General features: G+C 37.0%; 1 protein-coding gene and 1 pseudogene across 1 annotated transcript in view; both read right to left on the reverse strand.

The window, feature by feature from the left end:
• The window catches only part of LOC107749505 (arf-GAP with SH3 domain, ANK repeat and PH domain-containing protein 2-like), a 29,005-nt pseudogene extending 18,217 nt beyond the window's left edge, over nucleotides 1–10,788 (reverse strand).
• Nucleotides 10,789–14,927: 4,139 nt separating this feature from the next.
• Nucleotides 14,928–17,010, reverse strand: part of LOC107749448 (fer-1-like protein 4) — a 28,539-nt gene continuing 26,456 nt past the window's right edge. Inside the window, exons 43-46 of the mRNA XM_016564608.1 lie at nucleotides 16,450–16,691; nucleotides 15,627–15,928; nucleotides 15,416–15,516; nucleotides 14,928–15,297 (exon numbers count right to left, since the gene is read on the reverse strand). Of these exons, the coding sequence (XP_016420094.1) occupies nucleotides 15,117–15,297; nucleotides 15,416–15,516; nucleotides 15,627–15,928; nucleotides 16,450–16,691 (826 nt within the window). The 3' untranslated portion in view covers nucleotides 14,928–15,116. The remainder of the gene's footprint in view (nucleotides 15,298–15,415; nucleotides 15,517–15,626; nucleotides 15,929–16,449; nucleotides 16,692–17,010) is intronic.

Below are 17,010 nucleotides of genomic sequence, written 5' to 3' on the forward strand. Positions count from 1 at the left end.
CACCTACAGTTTTTGTTTAAAAAAAAGGGAATTTCATAATATTAATAATATTTTCACATGATATCCGTTATAATACATGCCAAAAGGACCACATTTCTGGTTTGGTGTTCATGAAGGAGCACTTGAGTCCTACTGACACGTACACAAGAATAAAACTACACTAAGCAACCTAAACAACCACGGCTTGTAAAAAAAATGTGTGAATAAATATGAGGAAGAGAACAAGTGAGAGTGATGGTGATGCTAACAGAGAATATGTAACATATGAGGCACAAAGAATATGAATCCTAGTTTCTAAAATTGGTTGTTATTTGACACACACACACACACACACACACACACACTGTTTTCTTGTTCTCTTGCTCATTTCGAAGATTTTGCAATATCTCTTGTCTAATAAATCAAAATAAACCATCGCGCAGTGGGTGTCAAATAAGACAAAACAGCCTCGTTTGAAAACAGTGTTCTAAAAAGCACTCACAATTTATTCTCATGATCTCTCCACGCCTTGTCAAAAGGCTTTTTCAGGTCCTGACAAGATGAAAACAAGGAGTTAGAACAGAGTCAGACTTACATCATCTTATGGTAAAAGACAAGAGCATCAAGACAGATAGAGAAGAATTATTATATATTATCTTATCATATCATTACCATCTGCTCACATTAAACACTGTGCTTATGGTAATGATCTATGTAATCGATTTCTACTTGCACAGGCAGGGAACACATATGCCTTGTTGCCTTCTGGGAAAATATCCTGCACACTTCATCTATATTAGCATCATACTGTAGAATTACTAACAAAGCAACAAAAATATCAAAACGTATTTTTTGGACACCATTGTTATTTCATTTTTTGGTACCTTAGAGTGCTTTGTGAATACCATGGTATAAGAAGATGGTAATTATTCACTATAATGGTATACAGTGGGGTACTATCAAAAAATGTCATGGCAAATGTAATATTTATACAAATGGTTGAAATCTGATTTAATTATCTGAACTTATGAAATTAGTTAAAGCCAGATTTATCTACATTTATCTGATGGTAACATTTACAAAGCAAACACAAGAAAATTGTCACTTCAAGTGGATCGCTTGTATTGTAGATTTCAACTTACACCTTTGACCTCTTTCAGATCCCCTTTTACCAGTGAGTCCAGGAAGAAGTTGACGTTGTGCAACATGCTCTTAAACTGATAAAAACAGAAATATTAAAATGGAAAGTATGAGCTGGCAAAACCCATTTAGACCCAGTTTATGTCAGCGTATACTTGCAAACAAGCACATTAAACATGTTTTTACTTTAAAAATCAATTTAACAGGAATACGTATGGAAGGAATAAGGAACTGTGGACAGAGAGCTGAGACAAACTTGTTTGCAGATAAGGCCTATCTTGTAAGTCCAAACCATGACTAATACTAAAAACACTCTATGGGATTACGCAGAAGCCTAACGGAAAGCCCTCCCCGGAGCTCCATGTGTCTCACCAAGTTCTTCATTGGCGGCAGCAGTTCTTTGGAGAATTCTGCAAACTTATTAAATGCAGAGGCTACTTCCTGTTCTCCATTGTTGCAGAAATTCACAGCCAACTTCTCCATTGAATTGATGTATGACTCCAAATGTGATATGTGGTCTGGAGGGAGATCAGCAGCAAAAATTCAACACAAATCCACAAACAATGAAGTATAACTAAGAAAAAAAAGTTGATTTGATTAAAAGCACATGAAAACAATTCATACATAGCTGGGCTGAAGGAAATGTTTTGCATGCTCTGTCAATCTCTCTAATGAATTAATGCATATTCAAAAGACTAAATGAATGCTGCTTACAGTCTAATGTGCAGGAAATTTGAAAAACAATTGGCATTGTAAAGACATTTGTGACAAAATGTTGCTAGCAACCGACTAACTGAGAAATTAATCATGATACCTTTTCAGGTAATATCTCACACGTGTAAACACAAATACACCCAAAAGATTCAATGTTATTCATGTGACCTTGGCCAGAGATGTGCTTTGCTTTGGCTGCTTTCTTCATTTTCTGCAAGATTGTGCGGTCAGAGTCCAAGGCCTGTTAAAGGAAAGAAAGAAAAAATAAATGTCTCATCAGCAACACTTAGGGAGGATTTCGCAGGAAGAGTTTACATTTACTTTTTTAAACTGGATTAGTGAATAAGATGTATGTTTTAACAATAAAATACCACAAACTTTTCCCTTTAGCTCATAAAGTAGAGCATGGCACTAGCACTGGTGAGGTCATGGGTTCGATTCCCAGGGAATACCCGCACTGAAAAAATCTATACTATACTGTTCAAAAGTCTGGGGTCAGTAAGTTTTTTTGTTTTTGTTTTTTAAAGAAATTAATACTTTTATTTAGCAAGAACGCATTATATTGATCAAAAGATTTCTATTTCAAATTAAAAGGGTCATATGATGTTGCTAAAAAGAACATTATTTTGTGTATTTGGTGAAATGAAATGTGTTTATGCGGTTTAAGGTTAAAAAAACATTATTTTCCACATACTGTACATTATTGTTTCTCCTCTATGCCCCGCCTTTCTGAAACGCGTCGAAACTGCGCTGAAGTCTTCAACAATTTGGCTCATTTAAGCTATTTCCACCTACCACATAGTGTAGGGCTCATGCTGTGCAATAAGAAAACATGTGTTGCATTATGGGGCCTCATAAACAAGATTCCAGGTTTTATTTCACATAGTGTCGCAACATGCCTGAGATTGACCGTCTGTGACAGTCTAGTTTCTTCATATCTTGAATGGGAAACAGTATTTCCTGTGGATGTCTGTCCCAATTATCCCTCCCTTCATTCAGGATAAACAGTTTGTTCCTCAGGGTGTAGAATGAAGCCCTGCAGAGGCTTGTAACACTTCCCTTGCTCATATCCCATCTTTTTAACCACAGGTGATTTAGCATTATCACATTTTTACAAAGAGACAAATCTCCAAAATCCTATTAGCTAAAAAAGAAAGGTTTGGGTTTAATACTTGAGGGTGTCCCCAGAATGCCTTTGGCAAAGCAATTCATTTGTTTGCTCCAGCTGAGAAAAAAGGAAAGAGGGCAGCTGCCATGTGAGGATCAAACCGAAGAGTCAATTATCTACAACAGTACATTTAATAGATAGTCTATATGCTGCACTTGTTCCAGGTCAAAAACAGCACTGCAAAATGTAAATCAACTCAAAACAGTGTTTTTACTATTACACCCATATCATATACCAATAATTCAATGCAAGGAAGCACACAAACTCAATGACAACAGGCATTAAATGCTGGAATACACTAATTTTGCCCAAATTTTTGCCCCGATTTGCAGTCTGGAGAAGTCGACATTAAAGGGTTAGTTCACCCAAAAATGAAAATTCTGTCATTAATTACTTACCCTCATGTCGTTCCAAACCCGTAAGACCTCCGTTCATCTTCGGAACACAAATTAAGATATTTTTGATGCATTCTGACAGCTCTCTGACCCTCCCATAGACAGCAAGGGTCCTTACACGATCAACGTCCAGAAATGTAGCAAGGAGATCGGTATACACTGAACGCAAACAGCGTATGTTGTTCTGTGTCAGCCGCACCACATCAAAAATCATAATCAAACCACATCAAATCAAAGCACAAACAACGTAGAAAACGTATGGCGCAACTGACACAGAATAGCATAAACCGTTTGTGTTCAGTGGATACTCTCCAAAATGGCGCTAGGGTGACGCGGAGGAGACGAATTGTTGAATAAAGTAGTTTTTTTTTTTTTTCTCTTGCGCACAAAAAGTATTCTCGTAGCTTCGTAAAATTATGGTTGAACCCCTGATGTCACATTATATACCGATCATAAAATAATCTACGTAACCTACGTTTCTGTACGTTGATCGTGTAAGGACCCTTGCTGTCTATGGGAGGGTCAGAGAGCTGTCAGAATGCATCAAAAATATCTTAATCTGTGTTCCGAAGATGAACGGAGGTCTTATGGGTTTGGAACGACATGAGGGTAAGTAATTAATGACAGAATTTTAATTTTTGGGTGAACTAACCCTTTAAGGAAGGAATAGACTATTTAATTTTTTGTGTTCGGACCAAATTGAAAGTCTGGTATTGTATGATGCCCAATTTTGCTCTGTAACCATGATGCCGCAAATGATTCCTAGTGTTTTAAAATCATTTCAGATTTTAAAAGTCATGTGGTGTATTCTAGCCTTAACACATATAAATTAGGTTTTCACATGTTCCAAAGAAAAAGTCATTGCTATATGGTCACCTCGCTATTCTGAGTGTTTTAACACACTGCTATGCGGTTGCTAGTGTGTTCTAGGTGGATGTTAGATGGCCACATTCACACATTCACACACGTCCTGTGTTTGAGTTCACAATGAGTTGCAATCTTTTCTTCCATATTGTGACATGCACCTGAGTGTAATGGATATTCGATCTATCCAGTGGTTGTTGGTTGGATTTTAAGTTGTAGGTGCCACACTCTAAAGTGGAACCAGACGAACACAAGAAATCCTGCATACGTCACCAAGGAGAAGCTGAACCGCACTTTTAAAATGACGTGTCTCCAGCTAAGAAAAATATGTTCGAAAAGCATTTTGCTAATGTTCCCAGTGAGTTATGAAAATGTATGTTCTATGAACATTCAAAATGTCCTTGGTTATATACAAATGTTAAGGATACATTCCATTTTATCAATTTGCAAACATTATGGGAATGCTACTTTTGAATATTTTCTGAGTGTTCTGAAATAAAAATAGTAAAATTTAGAAAACGTTAGATGAACATCCAATTAAAATGTTTCAGAAGAATGTTCCATGAATGATGTACAAATAACCTTTTTTGTGCTAAAGTTTGTGCTAAGAACATTATTAAAGACCTGATATCTTTGTAAGAACATTCCATTAATGTTACTGGAAGAGTGTTTGTTCATATCTTGCCAGAACATTAGCCAAAGTTCTGAGAACATTCCCTGTTTGCATGAGACGTGAATGCAACCATTAAAGATGACTGTCTAGCATGTGTTTACAAAGAAAAACGATGGTAATGTAGCGCACTGGGATGCATAAATGCGAGTCAAACGCACAACGTTCATGTCCGTAACACTGTTTATTGTTACTGCATGTTAAGCGCAGGAGAGCAGTTTCATAACATGATTAAAACTCTGCAACTATTAGATTCTTTGTTCTCCTTAGCCTTCAACTTCCTTTAAAAAAAAATCTCAGTTTCTATGGAGACTTCTTCCTGTTTCAAAGCCGAGGACCTCTGTCTGTGACACTCTTGTCTTATCTTGCTGTTTTTATAATCTAATGAAATAGGCCTGTCAAATGCCAGCATAAAAGGATTATAATCCATTAATATTCATTGGTGTCGCACATGATAGTGTGAAGAGGAAAATGTAATTCAGTTCTTAGTTCAGAGAGCCTGTAATGAACTCCTCATGCAGCACAATTGAGAAACATGTTGGGTGTGATCTGAAATCATCTGACACTGGGCAAGAGTCAACTGTCACTTAACAAACACTTGAAGGGATATCTGATCCCAAATTAAAAATGCTTGCATTATTTACTCACCCTCAAACGTGTATGATTTTTTGATATTCTGTGGGACACAAAAGGAGACATTTATTGCAGAAGCTGCTAGGCTGACATGATTTTCAATGCAGATTTCCAACTTCAATTTGGCCTGTTCTTCACATAAAACTATCATAGCTTGAGAAGACAGAATATATTGCATAAGTTGTATGGAATATCTTTATATGCTTTATGTTGTTCTTATGTTCTTTTTGTAGCTTTAACACTTCATTTAAGTTAGATAAACAGGAAACCCAGGAATCACATTCAGAGCAGCTCATTTTACATCAAGGATGTTTAACTTTCTTAACTTTAGCCCTTCCAGTCAGCTCTGTGTACACTGGGCCAGTAACAATTCAACCGTGCAGTGGTTCACCTGGAACAGCATTCCATGCTGAAATTCACATTCCCCTGACTAGGCAGAGTGAGGATTCTGTACTCAGCACGGCTAAACCTCACAGATCTTTTGTTCTTTATGGCAGCAATGGTGCCTGGCCTTTTGGATTGGCTTTTGTGTGCATTTAGTGCTATTACATGAAAATGCTTGGGAAATTCCCCACAGCACACATAGAAAGGATAGAACAAAGTAAGACCAGTGATAAACAGCCATACATACTCAAAGTAAACAGACACAGTGATGGGCTTATGAAGGTTGTCACCAGAATGTTGTTGATTCAGTTTAAACTGCCAAGAGAAATGCCATCCTACTCTTCCTAACATTGTACCTGGGAGAGAAGCATTCAACTTCTTTATGGACAGCACAGTGATCCACTACCCTAAAGAGGACAAGCAGTTTGGAGAATGGATGGATGGATATTAAATTTAGAAATAAATGACTGACTGAACCAAAATTGGTCTGGTTTTCACCTAAATATGAAATAATACCTTAATATGGGATAATATTATAATATAATATGACATAAAATTTTGAATTTAAAAAATCCAGTTATTGGATTCATTCGCCAGTGAAGATGTTCCTCTGACAATGGTGCTGTTTCTCACATTTTAATTAAAAACTTATTTCTTTCAGGTTCTTTTTCCAAAACTTATTTATTTTCCTTGGGGAAAACAATGTCTAATTTATTGGAAAAAAAACAAAAACAGAACAGCTTCTTGTACTAAAACATAAAAGCCCCAGTGCTTCCTGTCAGGAATCCACCATAAGACATGCAGTAATAATGTTTTGAGCTCTAAGGCATTCTATAATTGAGGAGCACAACCAAATGTTTATCTCCCTCTTTTGTGCTTAATAAAGCAAAGCCCACACAGTTCACTCTTTTCACCACTGGTGGATTTCAGCTACTTAACCAAGACCAGAAGTGAAACTCAAACAATATCGCACCACACAACCATGAGTTCACTTTTTCAGTCATTATCTGTCCATTGGAAGGCAAAAATGGAAATTTTCAAACTGACATCTTATAGCCTATATACAAATATAGTCCAGAAGTGCTATGACCACTCATTTAGACCTGTGGGTTTCATATAAAGTGATAAGGCATGCTATGTTGCTATATTATGCTATATTGTGTCCACAGTGCTCTAAAGACAGAGTGGTTTGAGACACACACACACACACAGAAATTTAGAAAGATCAAAAACCCACTCAGCTGAAGCTCAGCAGCATGAAGAATCCAGAGCAGGTTTATCATGAAGTCAGCAGATGTTTTATGATATAAAATATGCTGATGCCACTTCCTTTGAAAAGATGTTGCCAAAATGACGTGACATAATTAAATAAACTTTTAAAGGGATAGTTCACCCAAAAAATAGCTATTCTGACATTATTAACTCACCCTCATTCCAAACCTGTATGACTTTCTTCTAAGGAAGTCAAAAGAAGATATTTTGAGAAATATTGATAATGAAACCGTTTTGGCTACCATTGACTTCCACTGTATGGACAAAAAAAAAAACTGAGACACTTAAAATATCTTCTTTATGTTCCACAGAAGAAAAAAAAGTCATACAGGTTTGAACAACATGACAGTGAGTAAACAACGACAGAGTTTTCATTGAACTGTCCCTTCAAGTACATAAGAAAATGGGATCCATGTTTGTGAAATCACTAGTAAGTGCATCAAACTGCCTTTCATAGCATTAAGAGCTGCTAAATTGACAGTAATGCATTTAACTGGGTCCCTGGGGAAACAATGCCACAGGGGTAAGTCAAATGGGTTATCAATTACTTTACCTATTGAATTAATTTTATTTTATTTTATTTTGAAGATGCTCTCAGTAGTATTATTTTTCTGGAAGATTAATATCATTCACCTTTAAATATATATTTTAAAAAATCCTATTAATTTCTTTGTTTAAAACAATTTATTAGGAAAAAAATACTGAGTGTATTTTTAAGAAACCTGAGGAAAAACCTACTATGCCTTTGTTCATCCAACTCTCACCAAATGCTCCAGGAATGAAGATAATAATAATATCAGGTGTCTCCACTCTGAATGAATGGGTAACTCTGCATTACTTTATATAGGAAAAACAAGGCGTGCCACAACAGCCTCGGCTACTGCTTGTGCAGCAGATTATCCAAGCACTCCAATTATCTTTCATTATTCCTCTCCGGTGCCTCTGCTAATCCCCAATCGCCTCTCATTTCAATTTACTTTCAGCAACATACAATGGGAACACACAAGCACCATGTTGTGTTGAAGAGAGATAGCTGAGGTGTGTATTGGATCATCATCAGACTGTCCAGGGAAATCTTTTCAGCTCCTGCTTTGTCATTAAGTCACATGACCTAAACACAGACTCTATTATAGCATGGGGTTCCCATTATCTCTCTTGAGGTCACTGCAGATTAAGGCAAAGCATCTGTGTTGTCTTATTTCCCTCTCTTTAATTTTCTCAAATATCAGGTTGGTGGATCCAACTGCTCACAATTTCAAATATTAGAGGGCAAGTGAGATTCAACATTGAATGAACTGGAACAGGTCTTGTACCAAAAGAGTGTTAAGCACAGAGCTGAAAACATTCACTTAGTTCACATAAAACATGAAAATGTGTATGTGTGTGTGTGTGTGTTTTGTTTTTTCTCAATGAAGTCCAGTGTTGTTGGGCTCTATTAACTCATGGACTAAAACAGTTCAAACATTCTTCAAAATATCTTATTTTCTGTCCCAAAGAAGAAATAAAATCATATAGGTTTGGAACGACATGGGGATGAGTAAATATTTTTTCATGATTATTTATCATTAATTATTATTCAATGATCATACATATTTCATATATTTGCCCTCCTATGCTTCTAAGAAGTTGTTTTGAGGGACTTGTCCAAGCAGCAGGATTTACTTCAGTGCTTGTAAATCTGCACTAAGGCAGATTAAACCGAGGTGTGCTTCATTAATGAAGTCTGGTCTGGGAACAGTCTTGAGCTTTCTGTTATGAAGGATGAATAATGGTTTGAATAGTGATGGCTGACTCTTCAGAAGAAAGACCAGACCACCACTCAGACTCTCTTATACCGCTTTTGTCCTGAACCCCCCTGAGGCTATGCGTGTGCAAAGCTGACTAGATATTAAGGGTCCCATCCGGTCACATGAAACCCAAACAATCAAGCATGTAATGCGGTGCACTGTTCAATTTGTATGGCTGTGTATTGCACAGGCCAGGTCATCACCATGGTTACTTCACATTCCACTATGTCACTCTTATTAAAGCAGTCATCATTCAATTGTTACGACCCTGACCCGGCTGTACGCCTCAAATTGGCATGACTGGGGGTCTGAAAATGAACACTCGCCAAAAGCCAATGTGCATAAAAATCTGGTTCTGGTTTATATTATTATAAACTTTATTAGGAAGAGGATGGCCTGTGCTGTGTCAAAATCCGCAATAGTAGAATAATCACATTGTTTTCAGGACAAATATATACGATAAATAACATACCTACAACATGATCTTCACTAAAAGGACATGATCCTGGATCAACATCCTTTGTTGGTCCTGGAGCAACATCCCTATCAACCAATCATCACATCCCTAAACCCTAAAATCAGAAGCCAGTGATTGGTTCATAGGAGGCTTGTTTCAACAACAACAACAACAACAGCAGCAACAAAGGATGCTGCCACAGAAACATTACAGTCATATTCATGGGCTGGTTCCTTTGCTCCAGAAGATCCATGAATCCTAAGCCGGCTTTTGTTTATGCAGCTCAATAAATGCGAGATGAAAGGCACGTGCTCGTGATAATACAGCAAAAGCTCGTACTGACGCACGAGGAGGGATAGGCGATAAGAAGCGCGACATAGCGGCAAAATAAGAAATAAAAAGTAAAATACATTACTACAAAAACGGAAAGATTGCGAAGTATTCGATGCAATTTAATTTGCAATAACGACGAGGAAATGATGTTAACGCGCAATGAAATGTGTGATCCTTCCTCTTTCAGCAGCTACTATATGCCATATAGCGCCACATGGAAACGAGACAGTTATAACAATTTTAAAAGCACCCCGGTTAAATGAATACAATAATTTATATACTTTAATTGAGGATTTAGCTTGAAATCACATGGTTCGTGTTGGAAATGTATTAAACAAGACAAAGAGCATCAGTAGCCTATCTGTTGTAGTAATGTTTGAAGCAGTGATCATAGTGAAAAATACATGAAAGCCAACGCGTTCATTGGATTAGGCTGTTCTGCATTGAAACAACGCACCGTAAAACAGGATAAAGGGCATATTGCCTTCACAAAGACATTCTGAGACCTGCTCCTGATGATGGACAGGACAGAACGCCTTCATTTCATTCATCATGTTGTATAACTTAACTGTCAAAGACAGAACAAGCGAAGGCAGCACATGAAAGTATAATCTCATACCTCCTCGATATTGTAGGCGGAATTTCGGCAACTTGTCATTTTGGTGTAGAAGGAAGAGGTAGTGGGAGAGCTGTAGTCCTCCAAAGTCTCCGCGATAAACTCGTCCACCGATATGAACTCGGGCATTTTGGAGGAAAATTAAGAAAAAGCTAATTATAAAAGAAATGTTTCACAGCAAGCCCATTAAAAAGGTTGATACTGTTGGTGAGGAAGTAGCTAGAAAAATGTCAAGTTGTTTGAAAAGTTAAGACAGCAGGAAAGTAAAGTGCAGCAGTGTATGTTTGGCAATAGTGGCGAAAGCGCATAAAGAGGAAACAGGACGGTTTTAGTGTCAGTCTAGCGCTGACTGTTCGATAGTACGCATGCGCAGTCGGTCGATGGTCTCCACAAAGCACATCAGCGGCTGGGGTGGTTGATAGTGGTGAAACTATTATTGGCATCCATTGTGGTCAGTATATTATCCGGTAGTGGAGATGGCTTTTTCAAGTGCATTCTGAAAACAAATAATGACACCAGGGTTGCATAAACAGCCACTATGTCAAGACTGTGTCTTAATAAATAGTTTGACCAGCAGATAACCAAGTGGCAGTCAGTCTTACCTTCAGATTAAAATTAGACCACCCTTTTTATGTAACTGACTTTACAAAGTTATGTCCAGTCTTAACTTTTAAAACTAGTCTAAGTAGGCTAGTTTATGCAACCGGCACCAGACATTTTATCTAAGATATTTTTTCTGTAATGTATTGAATCTCATCTAGTCTCTTAGTTTAATTGCTATGCAGTAACTAATTATGTAAATTAATAATGGACAATAAATAATCATTTAAAGTCAAATTAAGAACAAATCATTCATTTTATTTACAGTACAAACATGTGCAGAGGAATCAATAAAGTGTGCATTAGGGCAATTTTCTAAATGTTATTATTCATCTGTGCAAACAAATAAGAGTTATCAGACTGTATTAATGACGCCAAAACATCGATTTTGATTCATCCCAATGAGTCGAATCTTTTGAATCATTTTGTTCAACGATTCATTCGGTGACTCTTTTTGCAGTTCACTCTGCGCAAGTATGTGGCGACAAGTGATTTGTTCAGATTCAAAATAGCACTGACTTGTTCGGTGAAGGGTGTACAGGTGCATCTCAATAAATTAGAATGTCGTGGAAAAGTTCATTTATTTCAGTAATTCAACTCAAATTGTGAAACTCATGTATTAAATAAATTCAATGCACACAGACTGAAGTAGTTTAAGTCTTTGGTTCTTTTAATTGTGATGATTTTGGCTCACATTTAACAAAAACCCACCAATTCACTATCTCAACAAATTAGAATATGGTGACATGCCAATCAGCTAATCAACTCAAAACACCTGCAAAGGTTTCCTGAGCCTTCAAAATGGTCTCTCAGTTTGGTTCACTAGGCTACACAATCATGGGGAAGACTGCTGATCTAACAGTTGTCCAGAAGACAATCATTGACACCCTTCACAAGGAAGGTAAGCCGCAAACATTCATTGCCAAAGAAGCTGGCTATTCACAGATTGCTGTATCCAAGCATGTTAACAGTAAGTTGAGTGGAAGGAAAAAGTGTGGAAGAAAAAGATGCACAACCAACCGAGAGAACCGCAGCCTTATGAGGATTGTCAAGCAAAATCGATTCAAGAATTTGAGTGAACTTCACAAGGAATGAACTGAGGCTGGGGTCAAGGCATCAAGAGCCACCACACACAGACGTGTCAAGGAATTTGGCTACAGTTGTCATATTCCTCTTGTTAAGCCACTCCTGAACCACAGACAAAGGAGAAGAAGAACTGGACTATTGCCCAGTGGTCCAAAGTCCTCTTTTCAGATGAGAGCAAGTTTTGTATTTCATTTGGAAACCAAGGTCCTAGAGTCTGGAGGAAGGGTGGAGAAGCTCATAGCCCAAGTTGCTTGAAGTCCAGTGTTAAGTTTCCACAGTCTGTGATGATCTGGGGTGCAATGTCATCTGCTGGTGTTGGTCCATTGTGTTTTTTGAAAACCAACATCACTGCACCCGTTTACCAAGAAATGTTGGAGCACTTCATGCTTCCTTCTGTATTCAGTCTGTGTGCATTGAATTTATTTAATACACGAGTTTCACAATTTGAGTTGAATTACTGAAATAAATGAACTTTTCCACGACATTCTAATTTATTGAGATGCACCTGTATTAGTTCAGTAGGCTCTTTGTAATAGAAACGTGAACAATTCACTGAGTTAAATGATTCATTCAAAACACTGATTCATTCACGAACAAAACAGCTAATATTTAAGCAAGAGCAACAGAAAACTAAAAAACATGTCTAAGGGGGGACTATAGCCACACACTGCCTGCCTTTTAGTTTGAGAGTGTAGAAAAGTGCATAACATAACGCATCAATAATAAAGACTGGAAGTCACCTATCCCAGCTGATTAGAGTTTCACTCAGTCAGCTCCCTTCTACCCAAGACAGCCCAAACGCCCTGCAGAGAGCCTGTGACCCCTGCTGCATATTTCCAAGCTGTTCATTCACAACAGAATGTCTAACTCAGATTGTGGTGGCTGGATGCCTAATGCCCAGGCACTGTAAAAATATATAGGCCTTTTAAGGTGACCACATTGAAAACAAACAAATTCATTCGAAAAAAGTCTAATATTGTCAAAATATTGCAAAGTGATTAAATTTGAAATTTATTATTAATTGGGACAAAACCATAACCGCGGGCCGGTCTCCCTTCTACCCAAGACAGCCCAAACGCCCTGCAGAGAGCCTGTGACCCCTGCTGCATATTTCCAAGCTGTTCATTCACAACAGAATGTCTAACTCAGATTGTGGTGGCTGGATGCCTAATGCCCAGGCACTGTAAAAATATATAGGCCTTTTAAGGTGACCACATTGAAAACAAACAAATTCATTCGAAAAAAGTCTAATATTGTCAAAATATTGCAAAGTGATTAAATTTGAAATTTATTATTAATTGGGACAAAACCATAACCCCCTAAACTCTGTATTTTGTGATCAGGTTCGCTGGTGAGAGTAAAAAGGTAGCATTAAAGTGAATATCTCAGAAAGCTATTATAAGAGACAGATTAATTGCATATTTTCATAAATTAATTCACTCCTAAAAGTTGCTGTAGCTGATGGAATCTGATCAAAATGAAGAAAGTGACAATCCAATTACAACTGAGATGAACATAAAATGGATCTCCTTACAAAAAGAGGCACATCATGGTGATGGTATCAGATGGAACTTTATTCAGATGATTACTTCATTCAAGTACCATGGTATTCACATAGAATTGTATAGTGAACCTTAAAGTTCACTTCTTTTTTGTGGCATCCTGTCCGTAACACTGAGGTGTGCTGATGTATAGATTCTTCACGCTGCTCAGTTCAGGAACATAACAATGGAAACTGTGTTTATTATTAAGTGATCATTTGCATGTCCATTAGCTTCTAGTTTTTAGTTGTATTCCCATGTGGAAGTAAGGCTTCACTGGTGGATTCTATAATTACCCTCCTCTACATCACAGGCAATTATCTCACATGAGTGGGTTTTGATCATGTACTCTGAGATCAGCCCAGAATGATGCACAGAGTGCTATTCAAGAGGGAAGACAGTGAAATATCATTTACTATTACTATTTATCATTAAGGCACATGCTGTCACGTTTTATATTATTACTCTGCATGAGAAAAGTCTGTTTTCTAAAGATGCAGGAAGCATGTTCCTGAATACAATACCCTTTTTTATATATATTTTGATGTTGGTGTCACTGAATCTGATGCATTTACCGTGACCAGGTTGGAGCTCATTTCATTTATCAAATGTTCTGCCATGTATCTCTGTAGAATAGGCTTCTGACATGAACCTCAAATGGCTGAATCCCAATGTCTCTGCTCTTTTTCTAGTTCTGCTAATAATACCCTAAACTTACACACAATATCGAAATATTTTTGGAAAGTGGCAAGCAAAGTTCTGACAGTCTAGACAGAAATCTTTCTTCTGAATAAAGGCTATATTTTTTGTTGTTGTTGTTTATATTTTCCATACCATAACAAAACAGTCCCAGAATATATATAACATTTAAAAATAATAATAATAAAATTAATATATTTAAAAGCAGCATGATTGGAATTTTTTTTTTAAAGTTTTTAAAAGAAGCATCTTAAGCTCACCAAAGTTGCATTTATTTGATCAAAATACAGTGAAACAGCAATGTTGAGAAATATTAATACAATTTAACATAACTTGTTTTCTATATTTAAAATTTTTTATTTATTCTTGTTTTGGTGCGCAAGAATAATTTCTTATTATGACCCATGTTGAAAACAGTTCCTAATATATTTGTGACCTTGATACATTTTTTTTTCAGGATTCTTTGATAAACAGAAAGTTATTTTGTAACTATTTGAAACGTCTTTACATTTAAAAGTAATTTTTGATCAATTTAATGCATCCTTGCTGAATAAAAGCATCCTTAATTTCTTTAAAAAACGTACTACCCTAAAACGTTTGAACATTAGTGTACATTGAATCATAAAGCATTAAACTGCACTGAATTTATTGACAGGCAATTGTTTGTTAAAATCTTATTCTATTTATTATTGCTTTTGTCTTTTCCATTAAAAGCATTAAAAGCTATGTGTATCATTATTTCCCCTGTTGATTCATACATTTCTCCGTTTACACCTTCTCATCCGTTGACAATAAGCTGGCTGATGTGTGTAGGCAGGGTGTAGAGGATGAGGAAGAGGAAGAGCACCAGGATAACCAAAATGATCAAAGCAATGATGTACTTCTTGTACTTCTTCCAGATAAAGAACACAAAGGTCTTCAACGGGTTCACAAACCAGTTGAAGGATGTCTTGGGGCGGCTTAAGGGGACAAAAACATATTTATGTAGCACATTTTAATAGACACCCAATAAAAATAAAAAGATGCAAACTGATATGAATATATATATATTATGCACAGATAGCTTTAGTCCTTTACTTTGGTTTGTCCAGAGGTTCAGGTTCTTTGCGTGCTTTTCCCACAGGGTTCTTCTCAGCTTCTTCAGCTGTCACTAGATGGAACTCTGCCTCTACTTTACCCTGAAAACCACATTAATGAATGAAGAGTCTGAGTCTACCTTTACAAAGTAAACAGGTGTGTTACCACATTCATTTTACTCAATGTTAGTGCATTGACAAAGTGCTTGTACCATTAGGAGGAAGGTGTTCCCACTGTTGTCCACAAACTGCAGATCTTCTGGTTTCATTTGGCTACGCTTGCTTGACTTCTTTTTCTTCTTCTTCTTGTTTTTCTTCTCTTGTTCTGCTTCCCTCTCCTCTCTCTCAATGTCCTCTTGGCTCTTTAGTTTGATGAGCGGCCACCAGCCTTTCATCCTCTTGCTGCGGAAGATGGAGAAGCGAGGGCCAGCCTTGTCTTTGGCCATCTTGATGCTGCATTGCTCGCATGATTTTGCTGCACGGACCATATCGCTGAGACGCAACTCTATGGATCCTGGCCACAACCGTTGGAAAGGAATTCATGTTTTTACTGACCAACTAGAAAATTTCACTAGATTTCATATACATGAACCCTTGACTAGAAACTAAAACCACTAACCTAAGAAGTCATTGGAGCCGATGCGGTCATAATCCCAGACCTGCAGCACCAGAACAGCCGGCTGGCGGAATTCAGTCTCCTCATAGAATTTTTTTATGGAATATTATTATTGAATTTTATATGGAATAGAGAACTTTAAAGCGGTATCAAAGAAACTTTAGTTCATTTCTTGTGTATCCTCACCCTTTAACGTAGATGTCACTTGATGGCTCTCCGGTGAAAGGATTGACATCATCCAGTACGACATCTGCTGCATTGCTCGCATGATTTTGCTGCACGGACCATATCGCTGAGACGCAACTCTATGGATCCTGGCCACAACCGTTGGAAAGGAATTCATGTTTTTACTGACCAACTAGAAAATTTCACTAGATTTCATATACATGAACCCTTGACTAGAAACTAAAACCACTAACCTAAGAAGTCATTGGAGCCGATGCGGTCATAATCCCAGACCTGCAGCACCAGAACAGCCGGCTGGCGGAATTCAGTCTCCTCAAGGGCGAATAGGGACTCCTTCTTCTTGTAGATGACCTCCTTCTCCGTAGGAAGATAGTCAAAGTGAAAGACAAAGCGCCAGTTGAAATTGCCTTCACCAGTGAGGGAATTAAAATGCACATCCGTCTCCTGTTTCTCATCTTCCAGACCTTTAATCCAGCTGGTGAATATAAAAATAATATTTTTTTTATTATAGACTGCCGTTCAAAAGTTTGGGGTCGGTAAGAATTTTTAAATGTATTTTATTAAGTCTATTATGCTCACCAAGGCTGTATTTATTTATAAAACACAGTAAAACAGTAATACTGTAAAATATTATTACTAATTAACATAACTTGTTATTTAATATATAATATATTTTTAAATATAATATATATTTAATGTATTTTTAACTTTTAAAATGTCTGCACTGCCACTTTTGATTAACTGAATGCATCCATGCTGAATAAAAAGTTAAATTTCTTTAAATAAATAAATAT

The sequence above is a fragment of the Sinocyclocheilus rhinocerous genome, unplaced genomic scaffold (genome assembly GCF_001515625.1).
Source record: "Sinocyclocheilus rhinocerous isolate Xijiao unplaced genomic scaffold, SAMN03320098_v1.1 scaffold889, whole genome shotgun sequence".
NCBI lineage: Eukaryota > Metazoa > Chordata > Actinopteri > Cypriniformes > Cyprinidae > Sinocyclocheilus > Sinocyclocheilus rhinocerous.